At 50.2% G+C, this 23,401-nt stretch overlaps 1 protein-coding gene across 1 annotated transcript in view; it reads right to left on the reverse strand.

Annotated features, from left to right (window-relative positions):
* Window positions 1–17,804, reverse strand: part of LOC111149749 (low density lipoprotein receptor class A domain containing 3) — a 166,140-nt gene extending 148,336 nt beyond the window's left edge. The window contains exons 1-3 of the mRNA XM_022506995.1: window positions 17,680–17,804; window positions 6,330–6,336; window positions 5,187–5,331 (exon numbers count right to left, since the gene is read on the reverse strand). Of these exons, the coding sequence (XP_022362703.1) occupies window positions 5,187–5,331; window positions 6,330–6,336; window positions 17,680–17,804 (277 nt within the window). The remainder of the gene's footprint in view (window positions 1–5,186; window positions 5,332–6,329; window positions 6,337–17,679) is intronic.
* Between the last annotated feature and the right edge of the window lie 5,597 nt (window positions 17,805–23,401).

Consider the following 23,401-nt stretch of genomic DNA (forward strand, 5'->3'; position numbering starts at 1 on the left):
TCTGTGTCTTCATAGTCTTTCTTCGGCTGTATCTCTGCATCCAAAACTCCCCTTTCCGTAAGGACACAAATTTCCACCCCCTGGTCTTCTGGGGGAATTCTGGATGTGAGCCAAGTACTAGCGCCTTGGTGGAACAGGTGAATTACTGCGGACATTTTATATGGACAACACCTCTGACTCTCAGTTTTGTTCCCTCATCTCTGCCTGCCCTGTAGCACCCAGCTTACAAAAAAACATTACATGTGGCACCACCTAGAGGCAGAAGGTGAGAACGACGATAAAAAAGGAAAGGAAGACTTTCTGCCCACCCCCCTCTAATGTCCTCCCCCTTTATATTTCTTGTGTGTTCTTTATTCCAAACTTGCCCTCTGAAGCCTCTCATGGATTTCAACCATCACACCAGAGCAATGAAAAGTCATGCTCACGGAATGGTTGTTAACAGTAAAAGCAAGGAAAATTCAAGTTCCATTTTTGTACTTTTCTGTCTCTGGACTTGGAGAGCCATTAAAATCTTCCCATTTGACAAGATCCTTGAATTCATCCCCATCTCCTCTCCACCCCCACCAACCCGTGCACACGCGCACGTATGCGTGCACACATACTCAGCCTGAGATTTGAAAGTCTACGCATGCCTGATCAAAGACACCAATCAATTTCCTTTTTCAGATAAGACCAGTTTGTGACACAGAACTCAAACCTCCAAGACCTCTCCCCCATGTGGTCAGGACACAGAGAGATGGCAGCTAAAATCCGACACCACGATGGAAGGAGATCTTAAGGCTCGTGACTGCGGGTCACGTGTGAGTTTTGGAAATCTGGACGGCTGCTTTATTAGGACAGCGCCTCAGTAATGACACTACCGTCTCTTCTTACAGAGACTCACAGCACTAACGGCCATTTCAGAAATCATTTACAGAGAAGAACATCATCAACGTTTCTCAACGTTTTTTTCAAAAGCAGGTTAGCAGGAGAGGAATCTGATTCAGCACAGAGATCCAGGTAGAGAAAGCCTGTGGTCTCTGATGGACACAGGTGATGGGCACTTAATCTCTGGGACAACAGGCCAGCTCTAGCAATCTCTTTGTGGCTCAGGTCCCTCATCCAGAAATAACAACAGTCCTTTCCTCATAAGGCTTGTGACAATCAAATGAGCTAATACAGCACAAAGTGCCAGGGACAGGGCAACCCAGAAGAAGCTCTCAAAATATCTCATTTCGTGAGGCTTCCACATTTTTCTAAACTGTCTCTATTCCTTTCACTACTAAAAAAAAAAAAAAAAAAAGTTTAGATAAAATGATCATTTTATCAACCAAAAGCAGAAATTCCCTCAAACTAACAAGCCTCTTAAAACCCTAAGGAGGAGGTTCTTCAGATTCACAAGGAGGAAAATTTAATGACACAACCCGAGTGGAAATTTATTCTAGTCCATTAATAGATAATACACAAAGTCAGAAACATGACTAGTAAATAGGGCTATAGGAAAACATTCAACTTCTTTAGATAATAAAAAAATTAAAATGTATAACTTTTCTATTAAATTAGCCAGAAAAAATATTTTTTAGAGGTATTATCCAAAGCTGCCAAGACGAAAATAAAACCAGAATTCTCACACGTTGCCAGTGAGGGAGCACACATGGGTACGAACCATTAGCAAAACAAACAGGCACTGGTTTCAAGAACCAAAAAAGGCTCCTGTCCTTTGACCCAGTAATTTCACTTCTGAGAACCTAGCCTCAGAAAATCTCTCAAAACGGGGGAAGTCATGTCTACCCTCACATTCACAACATTGAACGCTATTTCTAACCGCGGAAAGCTGGAAACAACATAAATGCCAAATCTTTATGTAGAGTCAGTACGCTATACGATACCACATGAATGGACTATTTTTCTAAGCATGAAAACTGATAGAGAAATATGAAAAAATACATTAAAATGTTAAAAGGTCAAAATGTTGCCAGGGGAAAAGATCAAAATATAACACTGCATACCCACAGTGATTATAGCTGGGAAGAGCCCTGAATAAAAACTTCTAAAATGCTGACAGTGGTTCCATTAGAGTTCAGACTATAGGCACGATGCTGCTGTTTTCTCCTCCCCGTTCCCCCAACTTTCACAGTATGTGATTTTTATTATGTTCATCATAAAAGAAAAGTTTCTTCCTGTCTCACAAAAATCCTTCCTCCGCTGTGGGCACAGAATAGCTTCTCACCGCCTCATATCCCACCACAACACAGCTCTCCAGGCTCTTCCCTCACCCTTTGGAAAGGGCAAGAATTCTCCTTTTTTAAGTGTGCTATCTTCAAAATGCCGAAGTTATTCCATAGGATACATGAGGCAATCGCCTCTCTGTGGCGAGGAAATCAGCCACCTTCACTCTCCTCCGTGTAAGGACCACACTGTTCCGAAGAATCGAAGAAAGGACAACGAGGTGGCATTTGAATTCTACGGCAGCTGCTCTCAAAGGGACCTCGAAAAGATGGTGCAGCTGAGACCCTGAAGACCTCAGCGAGACCCAGCCTGGCTTGGGTGAAAACCATCGTGTAAGCTCCCTCACGGACCCCAAATGTTTAAATACCCACCACAGGGCAATGGTTAGGGTACACCACACCAATGTGACAGCACAGTAGGCGACCTCACAAAACAACAATCGTGAAGGCTACATATGGCCATCTGCCAGAGGGCCTCCAACGGGAAGTAGAAAAAGGCAGGTTACTCCATCACATGTCGTCATGACGACACCTGCGTCTACAGTTTGTACAGACTGACTAGTAACGCTAACGTTTACACGCCGCTACGATACCCAGCCACGGGGCTGTGTGCTCAACGTGCATTTAACCTTCACAGAAAGGATTACCAGAGCCCTGTTATTCTCATTTTGGAGAGGAGGACACTGAGAGACATCAGGAGGCTAAGGCATCCTCGTTTAGTCCTCCCCAGGGCAAAGGTCTAGAACATCCTGGTAACTTCCTTAAGATCACCAAGCATGTGATCTGGGCAGAGGGGTGGGAGGGACTGAGGAGATTTGGACAGTCTGTCCCCAGGGTTCATCCCTCAACCCCTGGACTGGGAAGAAATATGTAAGAAATTCAATTCAAAAGGCAAGTAGAATTTGTTTTAGAAAAGTGACCTCCTCCTTCCCTCCCTTACCTAAACCTTTTAATGTTCTGTTCTTATGATTTAAAGACAAAAGGAAAAAAAGAAAGGCAAGAGAGAAGGGGTTCTTTAATGCGTGTGTTTGTGTGTACGGTTTTTTAAAATTATGTTTTAATCAAAACATTAAATAAGTGCCAGTCAAGTCTTTATTACGCCTGGGGGTTAAGGGTAGGAAATGAGGAGGAAAAAAAGACTGAGAACAGCCAAGGCAAGCGTGTTCCAAACCAAATCGAACAGTGCCAGGCCACTGCCTGTCCCATCTTTTTTTTTTTTTTGAAATATTCTCTTTCCATCACCTTTTCCAGTTTGTGCATGAATTCCGAAATCATGGAACTGGACTGACAAAGACACAGAATGTCTCACAGTACCCTAACCACACAGCTGCTATTGACAGAGCTGGGAATAACACTCGAGTCGCAGGTCTGAACCCTGCATGCTTTCACAAATGGACCCTGTGCTCAATGTTCCGGCTCCGCTACAGAAAATCAGCATTTGCTAGAGCTCACAGACCCTATTCCAAAAATGCTCATTCCACATCTTTGTGGAGTGTTTAATAATGCTCAAAACTGGACGGACTGCAGAGTTCACGCACACGATCTTGTGTGTAACTCAAAATTACAAGCGTCACGTTGCTAGCAACTTTGGAGACCTGGACACAGAGAAAGCTGAAACAGACATTAATACTTTTTTAAAAATTCTGCACAAGTAAAAATGCATTATGTATACTGGTCTGTTTGGGGAAAAGTCACAAGCAATAAAATGAATGCTGCCTCCCACCACACAAAAATATTCCTAATCCACCGGCTCGCAAACCTTCTCTGAAGAGTGGTGGGCAGACAAGCAGGGATACTGGACCCCGAGATGGACACGGGGCCAGTCTCTGAACGGGCAACCTGCCCAAGGGAGCGCATCATGAGGGTTGGACGGCTAGCTCCGGAGGTGGGCTCTGGCCCAGTTTCCCTTCCCGTGCGTCAACAGACTGGGCCTCAAATCCCAGGAACAGCTACGTGAAAGTTCAAATTATCATCTCCTCAGCCATTTCCTCAGCTGGCTTCCAGAAAGAGACCGGATTCGGAGCCAGAACACACAGTTCTCCTGTCAGTGAGGCCCTGTGGCCTGGTGCCTGAAGCCCACGGACGAGCCAGGAGCCAGCGTCCAGCTGTGTGGTCCCGAGGCAGTGACCCACGAGGGAACCCTGGGTCCCAGCACTCCTCAGGTGTCACTCGCGCCTACCAGGGTGCCAGGGCCGAGCTTACTGCGCAGCACCGAGCTTTGGAGCAAGAAAGAATTCCGCTCTCCAGGGCGGGGAGTGTGATCACCCGACACCCCAGACGCCCTCACTCCCATCCAGCGCCTCCTTTCTTGCAGGTCACAGCAGACTCCAATCTCGTGCATATTTCGAGGGCTCGGAATGGAAAAGACACTGAAGAAGGAGGCAGGGTGGGGAGGATAAGAAAGAACCCCCAGCTCCTGGGGGTGCCCGTCTGAAGAGGATTCCCCACATCAGCAGGGAAAAGGCCAAGTAGTGGCAAATTACTGCCTCCTGGCTACCAGCTCCGTGCAGGCCACTTGGCCAGATGCCACCCCTGACTTACCCAGAAAGAACATCTCACAGGACGTGAAAGATGGTTACCAGCCCGGGCCTTGGGGTCAGGCAGCCCTGAGTTCAAATCCAGCTCTGCTCCTTACCAGTCGGGAGACGCTAAAGCTACCTCACCTCTGGGAGTCTTGGGGTCCTCATGTGCAAAGCAAAAGCAAAGACAGCGCCCCAGGGTGGGGTGAGAAGAGCCCAGTGGAGGGGTCCTCTGCTGTTCCACAGCCGCGGCTCCGTCCCCTCCGGGACTCCAGGCTCCGCACCCACTGTGCTGCTCCCAGGCAGAGCTACAGAGTGGAGAGGGCTGGCTGCTGGCCAGAGGCCCAAACCTAGCTGCCTGCAGCATGTGAGGTGGGCAGGGTCTGAGCCAGATTAGGCCCTTGTCCCCGCAGCCCCTGGACTGTCCCCACCCCCACCCTGCAAAGGGTAGGCCACTCACGGCACTCCTTCTCGTCACTCTTGTCGAAGCAGTCGGGCAGCCCATCACACTGCCAGGCCCCGGGGATGCACCGCCCATTGCCGCACATGAAGTTGCCCGGAATGTTGCACTCGTTGGTGAAGTTGTTCCCAGGGAGCAGCTGGCTCTCTGCAGGAAAGAGGGGACGGGAGATCAGATGGGCAGAGGGGGCATGGAGCTGCGTCCCCACCACGGAACAGACCCTTGTTCAAAGGGGGTCTCGTACGTGAGACTTCCGGTGGGCAACCTGACCTGACTTCCCTGGGCCTCAGTGTGCTCATCTGCACAATGGACTGATAATCCGCCCCACCCCACCCTGGAGACTGAGAACTAAATGGGAAAATACGGGGAACGCCTGGAGTGGGTGCTCAGCACACAGTAGGTACTCACTGACTTACTGCTGAAAAGCTCGGTCATAAACCCAAACATTCTTCCCGGCCATCAGCTGTGGCTAAAAACAAAGGCTCCAAGTCACGAGTGAGCACTGGGCTCCCACTGCCTCCAACAGCGGGAAATGCGGGATCCTACCCCGCCTCGGACTCTAGGGCCCTCGAACCACTGAGTATCTGAACCTGGGCCATTCAGCAATAATACCGGGAGACCATTGCCCTTCAGCCCACCAACCCACCATGAGGTCACATGGGGAGGAAAGGCCAAACTGAAACCTGAACTCAGGCCTTCTAACCCCCATGGGGGGCACCGAGGTCACTGGACTATTTGCCAAGAGTTCCAAGAACCAAGCCCCAATATTTCAATCCCAGTCCACTGAGCACAGCTATCAACTGCCACAGCCCTGACCAGAAAGGGTCAAGTCTTAGGCTGTTAAGCAAACAGGGACAGCCAAGGTTATAGGGTGGGGTGCTGAATTCATCCACCAAAGGACCCCAGGGCAGATTTTCAAGGAAGCCAGAATCTGATGAATCTCATGGGTCTGAGCCAGGGCCATCCATGGCCAGGAGGTAAGGAACCATCTGGAAGTGAAATTGTCTTAGGGGAAAGGAGAGGAAAAAAGACCTGGACGTCCCCGGGTCCCTCCTGAATCTTCAATAAGCATTTACCGAACACTCATGACCAGACACCTGTGCAGGTCCTAACCATGCAGAGTTGAACACTGGGGCTCCCCACTTCAATGCTGGGAAGGCATGAGGGTATGCTAATGATCGAATGATCTTACTGCCAGGTGCAGAGAGAGAGGGTGCCCAGATCTGCGTGGGAGGGGGGGGGGGGGGGGGCGGGCAGAGCAGGGCCCATGATCCTCCTTCACAGGCTTTACCAAAGGGAAGCATCTCATGCCAGATCTCTGACATGACCTCTGTTTCATGCCACTAGCCTTTACATGGCTTATTTTTATCTGGGAGTCTCCTAATAACCCCTTACGTACGCTTTCATATACAATGTCTGTCCCTCTATGAACTGTTCCCCGACTTCTCCAAGCAGAAATGAGCCCTTACTCTGTGCTGCAGCTTGAGTACTACTGAGGCGACACTAAAGGAACAAGTAGGTAACAACAAACTGGAATGGACACAGTCATAAGCAAGCAGGGCCACATCAGCCAAGGAGACTCCCCATAGACCACCCACCCCACGTCAGCCACGGAGACTCCCCGTAGACCACCCCACCCCACCCCACTGCGCTGAATTAGTATCTACCTGCACATCTCTCTAGCGAAAATAAGCCTTAGTAGTTCACTGGTGAATTCTAGAACAACAGCTCTAAGTGAGGGGAGGGCCTCACCCTACCCACATTGGAAGCCTGAACATCTCCCTGGCCCCTCCCCTCACTCCACCTCCCCCTACAGTGGGCCAGCCCCCCACCAAGCCCTGCATGCCCGTCACAGTGCCACAGGCTTGCCTCCAGCCCAATGACCTCCATCCCCTCCCAGCATACCACCACAGTCTCCCAGCGTGGCCTTCCCACTCCCCCCAGCACCACATCCTCCTCTGTAGCCAGCGGGACCTTTCTAAAGAGCAAATCAATCATGACACTTCCTCACTTTGAAAAGCCACTGAATGGCTCCACCATGTTCTTAAGATAAAGTAAAAACTCAAGGCGTTAAGGAAAGGTTCCAGAAAAGAAGAGGTATTTGCAGTGGAGGTTGATAGAGAGATGAAACACAGGGCCCTTGGGGCCCAAAAAAAGAGGGTAGGAGGAAGGCTCAGCCCAGGGCACTGATGGGGACACAATAAAAACCTCCCAGCTCTGACTGTTGGACACTGCAAACCTACTGTGTCGCCATTTCCCCCCACTCCACCACTGGAGCAGACGTGATGAATCACGGCACTCTGCCCGTCCCCTGAGCCCACACTCAACATCGGACTCCCGCTCAGGACTGACTCCAAAACCCACAGCCAACCCTGACAAAAGCAGGAAACCAACTCACAACCTTCAGGCGAGAGCAATCCCAGGAGGGGCAACAGTAGGAGAGAAGCCTGGAGACACGGCCAGGGGCTGGGTCCCAGCCAGACACAGGGAACACCACCCAGAGCGCCCACCCATTCCAGCTGTTTCCTAACAGCCACTGTAGCCTTCAGCAGCAAGCTCCCAGGGAACACTCTGGGGCTCCAGAATGTACCTGTCACTCTGTTGGGTTTAGAAATCACTTTCGCTTGCCTTGTAGAGCTGGCTTCTCGAAGGCAAGCCCCCTGGAAAAGTCACTGCAACCGTGACATCTTGCTCTGATAAACAGATTTCCAGAGCCAGAAAAATGGATGGATTAGATTCCAAAACACTTGCTCCGAGAGCCCACGGGCGGGCGGGACACGGACTTGACAAATCAGAAGGCATGCAGCAGGCACGGACTATCCACCGGTGACACACAGGTGGTCCTGCCAGCCATGGGCTTGAGGGGGTGTAGGGGCAGGACCAGGGGTCCCCTAGCGGGGGGAGGGCGGTTGGCGAAGGCCAACACAGAGCACATTCTGAGCGCTTCTAAGCAACTCGGCTACGCATGCCCAGGGCATGGGGCCTTGTGCTCCAGGGAAGGGACCACATCACTGAACTCACAAGCATGAGGAGAAACGGAGGTCAAGAGACGTTAAATCCTGTTGGCTCTGAATTCACAATCTTCCTTAAACTCATCCAATGTGCTTTTTATTCGACAGGCGCCAAGCCATCCCAACCTCTGTGTCTTCTCGTCCCCTTTAAACTGGTGGTTGTCGACGGGGGACAGTTCTGCGCCACTCCCCCAGCCTCTCCGACTCCGGGGGCCACGTGGCGGTGTCTGGAGACACTGCTGACCATGTGGCAGCTCCTGAGTCGAGGCCAGGCACGCAGCACACCGATGATGCCCAAAGCTGCCCCTCACAACACAGAATCACCCGACCTGAAACGTCTCTAGTGCCGAAGCCCAGAAATGCGTTAAGTCTGAGAAAACCAACCTCTGACTCCCTCTTCTCATGCCCTCCTGCACATTCCAGCCCAGCGAGATTCTGAGTTGCTGCCGATGGCTCCTCAGTGCCCTGATTGCTAAACCCAAGACTCGTGCCAGGGTGTCCATGACCTGCCCCACCCACCTCTGCAACCTCAGCTCCTCGGACAGGACTGTCCTCCCTGCACAGAGGACTCCCCACACTGCTACCTGCCGACCCCGATCCCTCCGGCTGCCTTTCACCTGCCCCCACTCGATATGAGGAAGTCCTGTCCCCTAGCACCTCAGGACGCGACTGCACCTGCGGACAGGGTCTTTAAGGAGGTGATTAAGGTAAAATGAGGTCATGAGGACAGGCCCTGATCCGTTATGACTGGTGTTCTTACAAGAAGAGGGAGACACAGATGCGCACATGGAGACCACAGGAGGAGGCAGGGAGAAGACGGCCATCTGTAAGCCAAGGAGAAGCCCAGAAGAAACTGGCCCCACCCCAATCTTGGGCTCAGACCTGTGCAGAAATAGGTATGTGGGGTTTATGCCAGCCCCTCTGTGGTTCTCTACTGTGGCGGCCGGAGCAAACTCACGCATCTGGCTGATCTGGCTCGTCCTTCAGCCCTCGGCTCTCTGTCACTTACAGCCGAGACCTCGTCATCGACACCCTAATGTGGGTCCCCCCCCAGTTTTTCACTCTGACAGTGTCCTGTGTTGTCCTTTAGCCAATCTGTGCTTAGTGCCGCGTCTATACTCCTCCCCACCAGGCCGCACGCTCCGGAAAGGGACACCCTTTCATTCAGCACAACCTTGGCCCCTTAAGTCCCCAGCAGGTGTCTGCTGCCCTCAGAAGGAAACCAAGCGTTCGGTCATGATTCATTCCCACCCCTCACGCTCTTCCTCACCAAGTTCCATCCACTCCCTGCCTCAGCCCCAAGAAAGGAAGTGGGCTCTGGACATACGTAGTTAAAAATAAGGGACGTGGGGGTGTCTGGACGTGTGCGCGTAAATTACTACCCCGTCTGCTTTAAGAGAGGTAAGAAATCTTTTCAGCCCGACAGTGGGGCTTTCTAGTGGCTGAAATATTTATCCCATCTCAGTGTCGTGGGACACATTCAGCATCCGAAAAAGACAAGCATTAGCACGCAGTTGGCTAGCTGGGGGTTTCTCCTTGTCCCTTTTCTTTTTTTCATTAACCTGAAAAATGAAAGAGTTGCCCATTTTCACTGCAGCACATCACTTCCTTAAAATAACTACACCATCTGCACCAAGAACGAGAAAAAATTCCAAGTCCTCCCCCAGCGGGCAACGGCAAACAGCCTGCTGCAGCAGCTTCTTCCAAATCTTCTGGCACCCACAAATTTCTATTCAATGAGGGGGCCAAGACTGGAGCAACTACAAAATCTTAAGACAGCTGCTGCATCCACCCAAACTCCCCTTCTGGAACGTGTGCTGTTCTCGATGGCGACTTTTCCAGCTGAGAAATGGGACATCTATTCTACCTGCCAGGGGCCTCCACATCCACATGCTGTGCTCTCCCTCTGCTGATCCCTCACCTCCGCCCCCAGCTGGGACGCTCCCGGTCATGACGCAGAGCAGAACTGACATCTGCAAGCTATCGACAGGCCCTGCTTGCTGATTTCGGTCCAGTTGCCTTCATTTGTATCCTGTTCCCTGGCAATCCGGTCTGCGGGCTCAAGGAACAACAAAGCAAGACACAAACATACACACGGACCGCCCCGCATGCTGTTTGTCAGCTCTCAGATACAGCTTCCCTGAAACCTCCCCGGAGAATGAACACACCTCTTCCCACTGCCCAGTGCCAAGAGCCCTAATGCTACGGGGCCACTGGAAACCAGCCTCTGTTTTCCTCTGTTGACTCCCCTCTTTGACAGGCATGGATGGTCCGTGTCCTGGCGACACGCAAAGCACCAAGGGAGCTGGTCTGCCGTGATTTGTTTGCAAACATGCTGGAAAATCCCCGCAGGTCCCCAGGACGCCACGCTGCTCCACGTGGTGGCATCAGTGTCGGAGGGAACCAGAGACATCTGTCCCAAGCACAGACCAGAGCCATTCAGCTCTCATCAGACAAAGTGCTTCCCACGGAGCTCTGCTATGGGCTGTCATCAGAAGGGAGCCGTCTGAGCCCAGAGGGAGGCTATGCCTCTGGCTCCAAGTACCTACACAGGGCCGGGTTTCTCGCTCTAATGCTACACGCAGCTCTGCCCCGGGAGAATAGTCCAGTAGCTCCGAACTCTGTCTGCCCGTCTGTTCCAGGAAGGTACAGGCCAGGGAAATTGGTGAGAAGGTATAAAATGCCTCAGAGGTTGAACCAGGACGGCTAACCCCTGGCATTCACAGATTTCACATTGGCATGGATTCCATATTTACACGTAAAATGTATCCCATCTATACTGACCCTGAAGGGAGATGAAGTGTAATTTTGTAATTTTGCTGCAGGAACAACTGATGGATGGAGCAAGTCACCCGAGCAGTGAGTGAGCCTAGCTGTCCGCCCAGCATCTGCACATCACACGGTCCTTGTTTGCTCTTCGCGGGAAATGCAAAAGAGCAACCCTACGAGATGATCGATGCTTTGTTTCCTTCCTAAAATGAGTTTGCAAAGAGAACCAATGGCCGTACTGATGGGGCAAGCAAAGAGAAAGAGAAGAAGTCTGGAGAAAGGACAGCTCTTCACCAGGAAAGAGATTTCTAAATTATTTTTGTCCCATATTTATAGCCTCATTAAGGGCCTGAAGCTGTTACTTACATTTTTTAGTTACGCTTCATTGCATTTCATGAGGAAAATTATGTAGGAACGGCGTTCATGTCGCGGAGATTTGCAGAGCCTTCCATCTGCAGCCCTGCAAGGTCCACAGTCCACAGCTCGGGGGGGGGGGGGGGGGGGCGAGGGTGCCAGATGGCAAGGCTGGAGGGCGGGGCTCCTCGTGGTGCTGACCCTCAGAGGCGGGCACGGAGCCCCACCACACCCTGCTCCCTGTCACTGTTTTTGCCCCCTCCTTAACAGCCCTTAAGAAATCAATTACAGACTTTTCCCTAGGGAAGGACCATCTAACATCTTCTATTGCGGCTCTCAACACATGGCAGGAGTCTGATACCAGTTCTTATTCCTTTACAAGAGCCCTATGAAACATGCAGCCCATTTTGCAGATAAGGAAACTGAGACTGAAGAAGTAACTGCCTGAAGTCACACAGCTAGGGGCTAGCACGGAGGTCTATAAACTTTTCAGGCCAGGCCGTAAAAACTGTAGGCTGTGCAGGACAAGAGGCCAAATTAAAGATGTACACGTACTTACATAAAAGGAGAGGAAAAAAATATCCCACAGAATTTTTATTGGTGAAGTTCAAAGTGTTCTAACAATTGAGAGCAATTTTCCATAATAGAGAGCTACTAACGAGAAGACTAGAATTTACAGGGAAGGGGAAGAGGGGTAGGTAACACCGCACTTGATTAAGGTTCAAATTTAGAGTTCCCAATCATCAAAATCTACTGCAAATGTTGAATTTTTTTCACCATTTAAAAATGTTAAGATCATTCTTAGCTCGGGGACAAGTAGGCTGGGTCTGACCCATGGACCACAGTGTGCAGACTCCTGAGCCCAAAGATCAGAGGTCTACTCAAAGTAAGAAAAGGATCGCAAGGGCCCCATGCAAAGACACTTGCCTCTATCCCGTATCCCACCACACTCTGAAATGACCCCTGTGCTGCTTCCCACAACCACGAAGGCAGAGACCTTGGTTCGCCTGCTCCCCCTGGGAGGTCAGCAGCTAGTCACGTGCCTGGCACCCAGCAGATGCTCCGTGAACACCTGCTGAACAAAACAGGCATGATGCACCAGCCCCTTCCAATTCTAACACTCTCAACTTCTGCAACCTGATCTAACCCTACCTGAGCCCATTTATATTTCCAAAATACAATGGGTAAATGATATCGGGTCTGCAGAACACTTCTGAGCATGTAAGAGGAAAGGGACAGAAGAACCACTAGATGAACTCTTAGGTGCACCGGTGCCTTCAACAAGGGCTGGCTGCAAGTCAGGCCCAGGGTGTAGGGCCCGGGAGAGAAAGCCTTCTATCTTTCTAGCTTTGCAACCAGCAGCGGCAGGCAGTACAAATCAGGCAGTGAAACTGCACTGGAGGACGAGACAGGGGACAGCTTTATGACCAATTTTATCAGGCTTGCAGAGAAGACAAGCTTAAGAGAGGGCCAATCAGCTCTGTACTTAAGGACCTCTCAGAAACAGCCCCGGGGTCAAGAAGAACGATTCTGCTCTGACCCCAGGTTCAGCTCAGCCCTGTCTGCCTGGAGATGGCTGTCATAATCCCTACAGGCACCAGGGACCAGTCTGCAGCCTACATTGCACTCGGCACAGAGACACCCAGGCAGGGTAAATGTGGAAAAGGAAAACACCAAACCAAACCAAGGAATCAGGCCAGAAAAGCCAAATGAGCTTCATTTGGGCTCAAAAATCGTATCTTTATGAGCTCAGGATAAGGAAGGATTTCTGAAATAAGACTCAAACACAGTACAGGCCATAAAGACTGATAAATACGACCCCACTAAATTCTAAAACTCCTGGTAAACAAAATACCACAAACAGCTTAAAAGGTAAGCCACTAACGGAAAGACTGCACCTGCTGCATTTAGGACCCACAAAGATCACCACCTAGGATTTTCCAAGACTCTAACAGGCAATACAAGCCACCCAAGAGGAAACTGGACAGAATGTATGAACAGGTACTTTCACTGATGAGAAAACTCAAAATGCCACTTAATATATACTCGAGCTCACTTGTAATCAAAAAATAATTAACGGAACCAGAAAGTTCTCTCTCACACCCATCAAACTTGCAAAAATTTGAAGTCTGACATTTTCAAGTGGTGAGATGCTGGGAAGCACAGGAACTCACACTGCACGCGGCAGAGTAACTGAGAAGAACCACCCAGAAACTTCTCGTGAGGCGGAAGACGCTCCGAACCTTTGCCCCCACCAGTCCTCTTCTGGCACATACCCCAGGCCTGAGGAGAAACGCACTGAGAGACAGCAGCAAGAGAACCCTCACCGTGGGTACCGGGAGGATAGAAAATTGCGAGACAAACCGAATGTTCCTTGAAAGGAGAATGGATGAAAACACGAGGACACATTTGTCCAACGGACCACCACCCAGAGCTTCGATGTAGCACACTGGGGTGGCAGGAGTCCACATGGACGAAGCTGAGAAACGGAACGCCCCGTGGAAAAAAGCAAGCTGCAGAAATATCACTAACATCACGCTGGAAAACTTGAAGAATTTAATGGATAGATGCAGATGCAGAAGTATTTTTTTAGGGGTGCCTGGGTGGCTCCGTTGGTTGAGCGCCTAACTCTTGATTTTGGCTCAGATCACGATCTCAGGGTCCTGAGAACGAACCCAGCATCGGGCTCCACGCTCGGTGGGGAGTCTGCTTGAGATTCTCTCTCTCCCTCTGCCCCTCCTTGACATGTACGACGGCGTGCTCTCTTTTTCTCTCTTAAGAAAAAAAAAAAAAAAAAAAAACGGTATTTTTGTAAATGTACAGGAAAGAAAAATAGCAAATTCAGGAGAGTGGTTAGCCTCTGGCGAATGGGGTCAGAGGGGATGCGATGAACTTCAAATGTAAGATTTCTTTCCTTAAAACAATCTGAAATCGGCATCCCGGAGAATTAGAATTCAGTCGAGCTGGGTAGAAGGCACAGGCTTTGTGTTATTCTTGGAACTATTCCCCATCCTTCAAAAAATGTTTCATTAATAAAATTTATTACCAAGAACAAAAAATATGCTAATATTTGAGGAAAATCTCTGAAAGACATATGGAACCATTTACCACTGATATCCTCGCTTCAAAAGCCCCATCCACTATAAAAGGATGAGAGATAAAAGGGGGCAAGTGTTCACAGTGGGGGGAAAAAGAGCAAATGCAAGGACATCCATCTGGGAAATTCGGTCTATTGTGAGCTCTTTTCATTTTCTGAAAGGCAGCAACAGTTGCAGAGAAGCAGCAAATTGTGGAAGAGAAAAATAAACACGTCTCATAAGATAGATTCACCCACCCACCTCATTAAGCCAGGACATTCCAAAAATAAAAATAGCAAGGCCCAGCCAGAAGGTCAGATATTTTTTTAAATACTAACTCCCTGAGATGTCAGGGTCGGAAAAGCCACAGTAAAGGCTGTCTTTCTCAGAATAGTGCCATCTGCCCCCTCCCCGCTCCACGAGGGGTTGCAGGAGGCCAAGCCAAGAGGGGCCCGGCTCTGATCTGGCACGCCCAAGCACAACCGCCAAATGCCTGCCTCTCTACAGCTGTGTGACTTCAGACAACTAAACTACCCTCTCTGAGCTAAAGCTTCCCGCTTGCAAAACTGGGGTAAGCCCACCTCCTGGACTGGGTTGACGAGGGATAGAGGGAGAGAGAGAATATCTGTTAATAGCTAAAAGGGGTAAGATAAATAGAATAAGAGCAGTTGGCGGATACTTGGGGTTGAATACATCGGGCTGCTATTGGTCACTCGTTCCCTCCCTCCATGCATTCTGACTCTCCTCAGAGAGCTGGTACTGCCAGTGGTGCCCAGAGGCCAGGTCCCTTTTCTCCACCCGCCTCCGTGAAAAGGGCACAGCCTGGGCAAGTGGGGCTGGCTGCCTAAGAGCGCATGTCACTGAGGCGCGAAGAAAGCAGACTTGGGAAGACAGACCCTCAGTTTGAAGAACATAGTAAAGGAGCTCACAACGTGACCTTGACTGTGTCTCTTCTAACACACACCAGTCTGTCTGATAATTCCTAAGAAATAAGCAACACTTCTTGGATCATCCCTAGGGATCTTTAAGAGCAGCCAAACTACAAACATGACTCAACTCTTTGGAACAACATGGATATGACCCAGGTCAAAGAGAGGTACGTAGGCTCCAGCACCGGGATCCGGAGGAGGTGTTCCGTGTCCCCGGGCCTCAGTTCTCCCATGCGTAAAACCAGGCAGGAACGGATGACATCCAAGTTCCTTTTTAACTCTCAACTTGCTATTCCTGCTTCTGTGGACACAGACCCAGTCCCCGTGGCAGGCAAACACTCATCATCTGCCTGTCCTAGATACATTCTTCGGCATTTAAAAATAATACCTGGGATTTACATAGAGTCCTCCAGGACAGAACCGAGCACATCCCTGCGAGGCAGGTACTCAAGGCAGTTCCTCCTTTTGCAATACAGAGGGACTTCAGACCCAGAGAGCAACGGGGACCTGGCCAGAGAATCCAGGTTCCCAGACCCCCCGTGACACTGTGCTTGCCTCTGCTCTGACACCGCTGGTCCCATCCTCCCCTGAAGTAACCTCCAGGGCACCTGAAATCAGACCTGCCTCCCGTTCCCTAGGGACTCAAGGGCCTCCACGGGTCACTGCAATTATCTATAATCGTCCATCACGCGGCAGCCAATGAACAGCGGTTTGGCTTATCACTTCCGATCAAGGGAGGGACTCTGCCAGGGAAATCACCACCGCCAGCCTGTTACCACCAAGCAAGGGTGGAACACAGATTAACTGGTGTGTCTTCTTAAATTTTCTTAAGTAGCTTAATCCATTAAACCGGTCCATCCAGCTTCTAGAATCTGCTCACGGCAGCACCCTCCCTCCCCACTGGGAGCGGGAAGACAGGCCCTCCATCCTGAGGAGTTAGCTGACTCCTTGAGCCAATGATGTTTGCACATCGGGCAAGTGTTAGAGTTAAGCAGTGTTTACTGCTGGTGTCCCTGCTCTGGGATGCGCGTCAGAGTGAGCGCGGCTTTCGGAGCCAGCAATTTACCTTCACGACAGACTTGCCGGATTCGGTGACTCAAAGGGCTGACACCGTGAAGACGAACCTGTTTAGGCTTTCCAGACCGCTGGAGGGTAGCTTATGACGACGGTCCAGAAGAAAAATCGAATTAAAGATTAAAGAGGGATTATAGAGCTTGTCTTGCTCAGGTCAGCCCAGGAGCCCACAAACTGAATTCTAATTCCACCTCTTCCCAGCTCAGGGAATGGCTTAAACCTCTGAGCCTCAGTCTCCTCATTTCTAAAATGGAGACGGACCAAATACAATCTTGCCAAGCTCCCTGGGCACCCCTCTGGTACCTCTGTCCCTCTGGCACCAATGTCACACAGGGGCAGAAGTGAAAACACCCAGGGTCTTGATGTGTTCCCCTCATACCAGAGAAACCTAAATTAATTAAACAGTCAGCAGAAGCTTCTGGGATTTTTCACACGTTTTAGAAGACAGCATGCACATAAAGGCTATAAGATGAGCCAGAGTTCACTTGTTAAAGGTATTATTACTCACTATTAAAGAATTACCATTATAGAAATTACCATTATAGAAAGGCTAGATGTAATGCAGGCACAATCATTCTCCATGGGTGAATATAAAATATTCAAAGTTAGCCCAACACTTTCGACCATAACCTGAGCAGGTAAGAGCCTGCCCCCAGAACTCTTGGGCAAGAGAACTTTGTGTATGATATGGGCTGTCATCAAGATCTCACACAACTGCCCGTGTGACAAATCCGCCATTCTGGGATGACCCACTCTCTCAGAGCCGGCTCATGAGAAATCATGAATGGACACCTGTTAAGGGCAGGGGACAGAACCGGGTTCATGTGTGCATCTAGTAGCTGAAGTTACCCATAAGAGTCAGCCCACCCCTCCCACTTCTGTTCCATACTGGGCTGGAGGTGGCCTGAGTCAAGTCTTAGGGCTCCATCCACACGGAGGCTGACTTCACCTCTCCCCAGGATAAATCCCAAACCATCAGCACCCTACACTTGGCCTTTTGTTTGTTTCTTTCCGTATCCAGGGAGTAGTGACAGCTGCACCGAAGACCGTGGCATTTTGGGCTGGGACTCTGCTCCAGAACAGGCAAAGCAGCAAGCCTTCTGCTAGTGGAGGCAGCAAGGGAGGGCCTGGTGGAATGAAGGGGCCTAGAAGGGTGTGGTCAAGGCTCTGCCTCCGTCGTCAATGGCCATGGGAGCCCTGAGACCCGGGAGCCCAGCAACTCCAGTGCCTGGCAGCCCTGACATCCTCGGCACCAACAGTCCAGTTTGTTTACCAATACGGAAGGTGGTGGTGACCGTCTCCAGGCCCTAGGCATGAAGAGAAGGACCTCGGCTCCAATGTGAACCTGCCAAGAGCTGAAGCAGCAGCCCTGATCAAGGATATTCCAGCAGAATAAAGAAACATAATGAAGCAGAACTGCCAGCATGGCTGGAGAGACTCTCCCTGTCCCTTCTTTCGTCGATCATGCGCCTTTATGCCAAAGATATGAGAGACGAGGGTTTTTCAAGAGAAATGAGGCAAGGGATCCAGCTTCTCACTGAATGCTGGCAATAATCAGCTCTGACAGGCACCAACCCCTGCTTGGGGCCGCTCGCCTTCCTCTGCACACCACGATCCGCCCTGTGCTGCACAAATGATAATGCGTTTACCCACGGCAGGGACTTCCCAGCCAGGAGGAAAAATTTCACCTAATTAAATAAAAACAAAACAGAAAACCAAAGCCTTTCACCAGTGCCAAGAAGAAGACTAACTACTGATCTTTTGTGGACTTGAGAGGCAGGAATGCCAATCATGATGATGTTCTCCCCCAATCTCATAAAGCAATCCTCTGCGTCCCGAACTGCAAAGAACGCCTTAGAAACCAGGAAGAAAAGTGCAAGAAGAATGAATAAAGAAAACGACAGAGCAAATCACAGAACATAAAGACGGCTAATACACGGAAGGAGAGCACACAGCCTCGCTGGCGGTTAACAAAGTCAAGTGGACACGCCATGTTTAAAAAGAATCTGAGAGGCCAACGCTGAAAAGATGGGTAATTCTGAGAGCTGGCAAGGGTGAGAGGAAGTTGGCCCCCTTCATCCTACCGGTGAGAGTAGGAGCTGGTGCGCCCTCTAGAGGCCATGTGCAGGACCCGCCACTACGGATGGCGCCTACCTTTGGGTTCCATTTCTCGGAATCCATGCTTTGGAATGTGTAAGTGCATAGAGAAACACATCGGGGGTTCTCCCCGCCCCCTCTACCTATTTGTCATGTCATGCTCAAAACCTCAATGAACTTAAATACAGACCAAGGGGGAGATGGGCAAACATGATACAGCACATCTGTGCTAGACCACCACCACCTGTAGGAAGAATATTCACAAAAGGGTTGGGGGGGTGGGGAGCAAGTCACAAAACCACACATGTGGCATAGCATAAGCTATGTCTGCTGATCTCTAGAGATGTACGTGACAATGTACAGGCACCTGTCGTGATGTTTATACCTGCAAGGTCCTAGAACACACACTCTGATGGAAGAACCTGAAAGGTCTCTTAAAAATAGGAGTATGTTGTTATTGGCATCTTTTCTTTGAAACGAATTCCTTAAAATATCTCCATAATAAATGTGGATGAAGAAGTCAGAAGAGTAACCAAGATGATCCCAGAGAGGGAGTGCAGAGCATGGCTCATTAGCAAATCACTTATACGTGCACATGTACACACACACGCACGCACACACATGGCTGTTAGCGTCTTTAACCTTAGGAAGCAAAAGTCAAAAGGAAAAGGTCCTCCTTGTCACCAACTTACAACCTACAAAAAAGACAAAGCATTCCCTCAAACTTTAGAGAAGCTGGGCAAGAGCTCTTTTACCTAATGATGAAATGAAAAACCCCCAAATGTTGGCACCCAACTAAAAAAATAAGTAAAAAACCAAATAGGGAATCATTTGGAGAAACCTGGGGGTGGCTATTTCTTAATGAGTATTTCAGGGAATTACCCAAAGGCTTTACTCCTATTCCATTTCAGAACACAGCTCCACTCCACAAGATAGCCTAAGAGCCACCTTTCCACAGCATCCCGCCGCCCTTCCCTCCTGCCCGCCCCACGTCCACAGCCTGCATGGGAGTCGAAGCTCAGACTCTGATCGGGGAGAGAAATTAATTTGTCGTCTGTGAGGAATGTGGTGTGTCTCTCCAAGGCGTGCTTGTGCTCACTACGAGCCCACAATTAACAATTACAGTGTGCTCTGGACTCCCGCTTCCTGGCTACTGGATCAGCCAGGGGGCAAGAGGCCCCACTTTCTGCTGGAAATGTTCAGGGCCTGCAGCGAGAGCACCAGACCCAGGAGCCTGAGGCTGGTGGGGTGTCTGGTCACCAAGGTTCTGGAGTCACCGTCCCAACCTAAGTGGCTGGAGGGTCATCCCACAACCCACCTCCTGAGTAAAGGGACGGAAATTAGATGTTTTTAACACTGAGAGAATGGAGCCAGACACTCCTAGTTTTGCCAGTGCAAAACCAGGCCAAAGCAATCTCTGATGTGGGCAGTCAAGAAGAGGGGTGGGAGGACCGGGAGGGTCGCAGCGGGGCTGCTGCGGTGTTGGTATTGCTCTATTTCCTGATCTGATCACTGGTCCCCGGGGTGTGCTGACCTTGGGAAAATCCATGGAGCTCCCCACTAAACATGTGTGCCCTTTTCACTATGTATGTTGAATTTCTACAAGCTTACTTAAATAACAAAAGTAAATCTTTCCAACGGGAAGCTGGCTCCCAGGCACCAACTCTGTCCTTCCTTTTCTACAGCCCCAGCCACTGTCAAATGCACTGGTCAAAGTCACGCCAAGTCCAACGGTCCCCGGTGCCGTGTTTGTGGTGACGGGCAGGGGACTGGCAGTGTGACCAGTGGGGAATGGAATGTCCAGCATTTATTTTTAATTGATTTGCTCATTTTCTCCTATCAAAACAGCTTCACTCCTTTTCTCCAATGCCCAAAATGGCATCAGCCCCACCCGGATAAACCCCAAGCATGCGAACTTTTCAAGCCCGGCACAAGGCTCGGCAATCCCATCTACTGAATCCGTTTGAACAACAAACCTGCAGGAAGCATCCAGAAGGTCTGCCAGGCTACTCCAGCTCTCAATCCAAAACAAGTCTGAACCAGGGGTGTGACTCTCCTCCAAGTCAATGCCTTCTTCAGTCACCTTTGCCCTCCCTCCCCAAACTCTCCTGGGGTTCATCTTGGTTATCAGGGATACGTGGGGTACCCACCACCACTGCCCAGATGTTCAGGGAAAAGAGCCTCAGCTCACAAAAAGCACAGTTAGTCGCAGCTCACCAGCAAAGCGGCTGCCACTTCTAGAGAGCACAGCAGGCACGCAAGGAGCAGTGAGGACGGCCACCTGGCCAAGGGGAGTCTCTGATCTGAAGACATTATCGGGGCACCGCCCTCTGCATACTTCCGGCAACCTTGACACATCTGGCACGACTGGGACCATCATTTTATACAACAGCATTACCGCATTTTCATTAAAGGCCAGGTTGGTAATAGCAGGTGTTGTGTTCCCTACACAGATGCATTATGTTCCTATCCAGCACCCCTCTGTCTGTCTGTCTGTCTGAGATCAGACAGCTTCTGTTCAAAATTCAGACCAGAGCAACTCAGTCTCCTGACACCTCCCCCACCCCAGGAAAAATTCCAAACTTGGGTAAACACAGAAAGAACCGCTCCAAGCTCAGACTGAGAGCGAGGCAGGCGGTAAGGCGGGCAAAGAACACCTCGGGTGGCCCAAGAATCACACACCCGCAGTTCAGCAGCAAGACACAGGTCCAAAAATCACACAGGAAAGCCTGAGAGAGAAAGAACCGACTAAAGACTTAAAAATAAGTTTCTTTGTTAAGGGGGGGGGCAGAAGGTGCCAGTAAACCTGGACTTGATCAGCTATCCTCTGGTGCCGTCCAGATGCTAGTGGACGACCCGTAAACAGGACGAGCTGAGCCCCGGACGGTCCAGCCTCAGGGGTCAGTGAAGCTGGTCAGTGAGACGCAGGAAGGCTTCAAGGAACAAACCTCGAGCCCATCCCTTGGGGGTTACAAGCACGTGAGAAGGAGAGCAGGGAATCGATTCTGTAAAACACCATCCAGAGGAAAAGACGACCGTCCTTCAAGGTTCCTTGTCATAAGCAAGCTGCCAAGAGGCTGAGGGGCCGGCCCTGGGACCGGCACATACTTTCAGGAAAACGTCTGCTCTTACCAGACTCCTCGGAATCAGACGGTATCCTCAGGATTTCTTAAAGAACAAGAAAGAAGAAAGCCCAGACACATTGATGAGACCGTTTAAGTCTCAGAATGTTCCGTACAAATAAATAAGCACAGCAACTCCAGCCCCACGTGCGCCAAATACAATCATCGATGCGCAAGCCAGTGTAGACACAGCGACTTTTTTATGGTCCAAAATTAAGAACTGCAACAGAGAAATGGGAATTTAAACATCCCGTGGATTTCCGCTCTCTGCCCCCTGCTTTGTCCCCACCTTTACCACCCACCATGTTTCCGGGTTTCAAAATTCCCGGAGGTTCACATCTGTGACAGAGCTAGCGTACTCAGAATGTACTCAGAATCCATAATCTCTAACTGCTTCGACTACAGACGGGAGGCAGTCCAAAGGTACTGATTAAACTCAATAGGAGGAAACCACCTTCAAGGGCAGTAGCAACAAAAGAGCGATCTTAGATCTTAGACATTTCGCAGTAAGGACAGCTGTGGCTACGCCCACCTTCTTAGACAGCTATGTGGGCGATGAAGTCACACATTTACAAGTGCTGGTGACAGGCCACCCTCTCCTGCCCACATCACGGCACACTCACCGGGTGCTAGTGCTTTGTGCATTTATTTATTTATTAATCCACACAACATCCCTACAGACCAGACCACATCCCCCTTTCACAGACGAAAAAACTGAGGTTCACGAGGCCACACGAGCCAACGAGCACTGGGATGCAGATCAAGGTCCATCTGGCTCCCCAAACACTCTCTCCTCCACCACCCTCGTGTTCCGGAATCAGCACAATATGAGGAAGACCTGAGCTACAATGCTAGGGCTCTCCCCTCAGCCTTTCAAGGTCACAATCGGGAGGATTCTCGGAAGAGCAGAACTTCTGACATACAAATCCTAACAATTATGTATCCGGAGCATGGGAGAGCCATCCAGTTTGAAACTGGGCAACTACTGCGTTCTCACCGCCTAACTGCCTGAGCTAACATTCTCTTTGACAATGACGCTGTGCCGCCACACGGGTCCACCGAACAAGATGCTTGTATTAGTATCTACCCGCTATCTGCTGCACGCTGTTCTGTAGTAAGCATTCATTCAAATAACTGAGCCATTTAAGTACCCAAAAAGCACTTAACAAGCACAGAATATACTCCAGGTCGTGGCAAGTGCAAGATCTGAGCACATTCGAAGCCTCTCGCTGACCAGAAGAGAGGGGCGTGCACCTGAGTCGCCACAATTATACAACTTGGGGTCACCGATGCCGTAAGACAAGAGAAGAAAGTGGGATGTAGGAATCACAAAGGAGAGAAAAATTTCTTCCAGGGAGGCACCGTGGAATGCTGCACGACACACTTTTCAGCCAGGCTGGCTCTGCAGGGTATGGGTGAAATGTAGACCTGCATTCCGGACAAAACCTGAAGCTAAGGCAGAGGCAGGAAAGCCAGCAGTCATGAAGAGGAACGAGGGATGGAAGGCTGAGGAAAGCTTTAAAAGCCAGGCTGTGGAGTTCAGCCTTCATTTCACACGCAATGAGACCCCAACAGCAACATTTGTCTGTTTATTATTACTAAGTAATCTCTACGCCCAACATGGGACTCGAACTCACGACCCCAAGATCAAGAGCTGTGCGCTCTACTGATGGAGCCAACCAGATGCCCTAACAGCAAGTTTTTGAGCAGAGGAGTGACATGAGGCGAGTAATACTTCAGATGGGTTAACCTGATAGCGTCACGCAGGAAGACACCAGGGTA

This window comes from Enhydra lutris, unplaced genomic scaffold, assembly GCF_002288905.1.
Source record: "Enhydra lutris kenyoni isolate GAN:26980312 unplaced genomic scaffold, ASM228890v2 scaffoldscaffold22, whole genome shotgun sequence".
Classification (NCBI taxonomy): Eukaryota; Metazoa; Chordata; class Mammalia; order Carnivora; family Mustelidae; genus Enhydra; species Enhydra lutris.